The sequence below is a fragment of the Kryptolebias marmoratus genome, linkage group LG13 (genome assembly GCF_001649575.2).
Source record: "Kryptolebias marmoratus isolate JLee-2015 linkage group LG13, ASM164957v2, whole genome shotgun sequence".
Taxonomy (NCBI): Eukaryota; Metazoa; Chordata; class Actinopteri; order Cyprinodontiformes; family Rivulidae; genus Kryptolebias; species Kryptolebias marmoratus.
Window position 1 is genome coordinate 19,203,522 of NC_051442.1, and position 5,127 is coordinate 19,208,648.

General features: G+C 41.6%; 1 protein-coding gene across 1 annotated transcript in view; it reads left to right on the forward strand.

The window, feature by feature from the left end:
- Positions 1-2,093: 2,093 nt before the first annotated feature.
- Positions 2,094-5,127, forward strand: part of aspa (aspartoacylase) — a gene marked incomplete at its 5' end in the record, with an annotated part of 8,116 nt that continues 5,082 nt past the window's right edge. The window contains 3 exon segments of the mRNA XM_025005139.1: positions 2,094-2,289; positions 4,411-4,504; positions 4,741-4,848. Of these exon segments, the coding sequence (XP_024860907.1) occupies positions 2,094-2,289; positions 4,411-4,504; positions 4,741-4,848 (398 nt within the window).

The following is a 5,127-nucleotide window of genomic DNA, read 5'->3' on the forward strand; positions in this document are numbered from 1 at the left end:
CATACAGACACTCAGCCCGGAGGAGAAACGTGACCGAGCCGCTCGAGCCTTCTTTAATTACTTGGGTTTTGTTTGGGCTGTTCCGCTGGTGCACCGCGCACGGTGGACGGCCGACGTCTCGCGCAAACGATGGCTCATGACGTGCCTGTGCAGGAGCAGGCACGAGAGCTGTTATGGTTTCTGATAACAGGAATCCCATGACACAAATCATCACTGATCAGCCTCATTTTTTTACACATTACATGTATTGCATATCCATGTATGTGATGTTTTACTACGTCCTTAAAATCCCTCTTATATGTACCAGAATGCAAAATATAAAAATGATCTTTTTTTGTTCTGCATTGTACTTAAAAACAAACAAAAAGCACCCACTAAGGTTCATATAAGATTACCATTTTAGGTAGGTAAAAGTAACAGCTGAGGAAATATAACACCTTTATTAAGAGTAAAGCAACAGATGTTTCAAGGTTTCAAGTCAACTATTGTAAATTGTGCTATATATACAGAACATCCGAGTGACTGAAAGTGTTTCTCCTCAACCTCGTGCCAAGGTAAAGATTAAATGCATAAAATAAAAGCGAGAAAATCCAAACAGTACAAGAGGCACAGGAGGGTTTTAAAATTTGCAAGCGTGTGTACACACTGGAGATGCAAGGCAGTGCTGTCGCTGCACCCTAAGACTCACAGGTTTATCTAGAGATTTGATTTATTTATTTAGGTCTAATCCAGATTAAGCAAAACAGCCAAAAAACGGAATAGTCAGAAGCCGAAGCTTATTCACACCCACCTCGTGTGAAATTCAAAAATCACACAAATCCTCTAGACAGAAAAAAAACCAAAAACAGACTCAGCAAATGAGTTTCCTGATCTTAAATACTTACATCTTCATGTAAATGTGACTTAAATTGTAAAAAAAATAAATAAATAAATTTAAAGCCTAATACTGATTTTTTCAACTTGTCACTAAAACCATTCCATAATTTGACACAACGGTGTCATCTGCAAATTTTACAAAGCGGTTGATAGTGTAGTCTGATGAAGGGTCAGGTGAAGAGGAGGGTACTGAACACACATCCCTGGGGGACCCCCTGTACTCAGTGTTATGCTGCTGGAGGCGTTACTGCCAGCCTGGATTGTCTGTGGTCGTCCAGTGAGGAAGTCCAGCAGCCAGTTTCACAGAGAAACATTCAGGCTCTGGTGGTCCCGTTTTTGGACTAACTGCTGTGGAGCGATTGATAATCTGTGGAGAGCATTTTAATTTTTAAACAAAAAAAAAAAAGATTAGGATTGGCATGACAAAAGTAGTAAGTAGTAATAGCTGAGTAATACAATGGTCTTTTTTTTAATTTTTCAGTCTCAGCAGTCAAAATCCAGGACTTTTATTTGTATTTATGGTGAGATGGTGCTATTTTTATTCACATAAATAAACAGAGAATATCCTGCGCTGCTGCTCCACTCTGCAGAAGTGACAGAAACGGTTTTTAATCATCCCATTGCTGCATCATATCTTGTGGTTTTTTTGTTTTTTTTTTGGCTTATCTAAATGAAATCAAATATAACGCGTCTCTGAGAGCTCAGATTGTGCGAGTGAAGCGTCTCGTCTTCAGCCTGCAGATGTTACTTGGATCTTTAAAACTCTTTCCGCTTGCTCGTTGTGTGGCCTCACTGCGGGCAACACGTAGAAGAGATTAGAGGCTCTTTCTAAAAACAGCTTGCTATCTTTTTTTTTTTTTCCTGTTTTTTATCTCAGATGGGCACTGACAGCTCTGATTTTCCTCAAACTCAGCACTCTCAGCTGAGGATGGTTTGCTGGAGTCCACAGATGCTCCCAGCATGCTCGTGTGTGCAAATGTCCCAGGGGTCCATACAGCACGAGATAATTGGAGGGGGGGGGACAGGGGTCTAAAGAGCAGATGTGAGTGAGTTGAGGTAATATGGACCGCTGAGGTGCCTTTTTTGTATCTCTGCTGTAGATTACAGAGTATTTTAGACCAGGAGGTGTTTGGAAAGGGGTAAGCAGAAGAGGGCTAGTCTTGTTTCGTGGTTCTCGACTGTTCGCCAACAACGTGCATCCGTGTGTGTCCCCATAGTGCAACGGGAGGCGACGAGCTGCCCTATGAGGTGCAGAGAGCCCAGGAGATCAACAGGACATTTGGACCCAAAGGCAGCCCGGAGGCCTACGACGTGATCTTTGACCTCCACAACACCACGTCCAACATGGGCTGCACTCTGATCCTGGAAAGCTCCAAGGACAGCTTTAACCTGCAGATGATGAATTACATAAAGGTGACAGCTAACAGGGGGAAGTACATGATCGCCTGCCTCTAACAGTGGCGGGGCAACAATAAACAAACAAACAAACAAACAAAAAATGGCTGCACTGAAAATGGTCTAAATGCAGCCATTTCTGAACGTTTGCCTCCTTTGAAGCAAAATCTAAAAAAAGGATTTTTTTTTTAAGCACTACAACACATCAGATATTTGAGTCAGAGAAGACAGGCTTATTTTTGGCTCTTTGAGTTTACAGAACACCACGAATCAAACCCTTACTCAAACTCTTAATGCATAATTACGTACGCTGATGACCGGCAAAGAGATTATATGATAAGTGTAGGGATCTGGGTTCTTAGCCCCGCCTTGGGGCGGCTCCTCTAGTTCCTACTTTCACAGGTGATCCAGATCAGGATAATGAAGACTGCCAGTACTTAAGCCTCCAGTTGAGACCAGACCTTCGCTGGAGCATCGAACCTCCTGGGTTAGAGTCGCAGCCATCGTTTCTAACAAAGTCTTGACAAAGTATTGATTACGTCTTTCTATGCACCTTGTTTTAGATACCTTGCCACGTCACGGAACTGTGGACTCACGGATACGTACCTTCATGCAGTGCTCAGCTAATAGCAGGATTGGTACCCGAGACTCACCCTATTCCTCTTGCTTTCCAGATCCTACCACGACGCACGCACTGTATAGAGTCACCACATTGTAAATAAACACACTTACCTTCAGCTGCTGTCTCCGTGTCTGGTTTTGGTCTTGCTCTCTGGACATTATACCCCGCGTTCCTGTCAATAAGCAGTTTTTTAAATTTAAGAACCTGTTTCGTTGTTTTTATAATAAAAAAAACTAAATGTACAGTTAATGCCAGACGTCTTTCGATGCCATCTTTCATGTAATGAATCTGGGCTGAAGGAGGTTTGTAGAATGACGGCTTTTACTCCGATGACAGACTGTGTTTCAGGGATGGGTGGGGTTTATAGATGTGGTGAGAAGTTTATATACATTCACATGAGGACATGAGTGTCAAATTCATTTTGGGGGGGGATTTTAATAATTCATTTGAACTATTAACATGGTTTCGAAATCTGCTCATCACGTAAAAGATTTGAAGTTTGAAGTGCTGTTTGTGTTTCGGCACAGTGTAGGCCTCAGTATCAGTGAAACAAGATTATTTAGTTTGGTGCATTAGGAGAGACCGATCAAATAAATAAATAAAAAAAAAACAATCAAAGCAAAGTCTAAGTGACAATGAAAATGGATTATTTAAAATATGGCCTAAATCAGCAGGAGTCCTGTTTAATCTGAGGTACTAAAGGCTGCACATGTTTACATCCTCCCTGAGGTGGCTGGTGAATCCAGACCGCATGTTTGAGCAAAGTGGAATATTTCCTTTTAGTAGTGTTTCAACACACTACTATGCTGCTCCCTTTTATCCAGTTTATTCCCCTGCCTGCCCAGTTAGGTGGAGGTTTCAGCTTAACAGTTAGAGATAACGCTGTCTCCATAAACCTTCTAGGTAAGCTCAAAGCCTGCAGCTTTAGCGCAGCGGAGTTTTGACATTTATTCGCCGCAGCATTTGGTGAAATTATTTATTTGTTTTTTTATTTTAACTGGATGGGATTTGAGTTTAGGCAAAATGTTTTGGGGAAAACCCGCAGTCGTCCCTCGCCAGTTTGGAGGCAAAATGGAGCCAAACCTAAGATTCATCATCGTCGTGGTTAGCGGTCTTGTTCGGGACTTTCAGAAAGACGAACTGCAGCTCCGGGTCAGACACGGGGATGGACGGGTAACTCCAGAAACAACCGGCTCACGCGCCTCAACGAGCAGCTGTCACTGAGTAACCCGCTGAGTGGAGGTTTTCTTCTGTTCGTTAACTGTCTCTGGGTGAGAGGGAAAGATTTGAAGACATTTACCTTGTCCTGCATTAAAGCCAATTATAATTAAGTCCAAAATTACCTTTCAACTATTGGACAGTGGCTGCATTTGCACTCTTAAACAAAACATCAGTATTTGTCCTAATATTATTATGCAGTATTCCACTCTTTTAGCCAGTAAAAGTAAAAAAAAGTTGCCTAATGTCTTGATTAAATCTTTGGTTAATATTTTCTTTATGATGCTCGTATGTTCCAGAAAGCCTTTGCTCCAGCTAGCTGTCTTGTGCTGCTGAATGAACACCCCCACCTGAAATACTCCACCTCTCGCTCCGTGGCCAAGCACCCCGTTGGTGAGTCTCCGGTTTCTCTGAGGGACAACAGCACGGGTGGGCGTAGACATTTTTAAAAGCAGCAATTGAAGCTAAAGGGATCATTACTAAAGTGAGTAAATGTGACGTAAAAAAAAATCTCCATTTAACCTCTGGCTCTCGGTGGAATCGATAAAGGGTTAATCACTAATCCCAGCATTCATTTGTTTTCTTTTCGTTATGACACGACTCTTCATCTGTTGATCGTTTCACTGCAGGTCTGGAAGTGGGTCCCCAGCCTCAGGGGGTTTTGAGGAGTAACATCTTTCAAGCTATGAGAGTGATACTGAAGCACGCCCTGGACTTCATCGAGCTGTTTAATGAAGGTGGGCCTTTAAATATTAAGCCAAATTTAGTTACATTTCACTTAAGAGCAGTTAAAGATGTTAAACATTATGGCAGTGTAGCTAGACTTGCAGCATACATGAGGATTAAAAAAGGCGTCTGCCCCTTAAATACAGGTGCTGGTCATAAAATTAGAATATCATGAAAAAGTAGATTGATTTCAGTAATTCCATTTAAAAAGTGAAACTTGTATATTATATTCATACATTACATACAAACTCATATATTTCAAATGTTTATTTCGTTTAATTTTGATGATT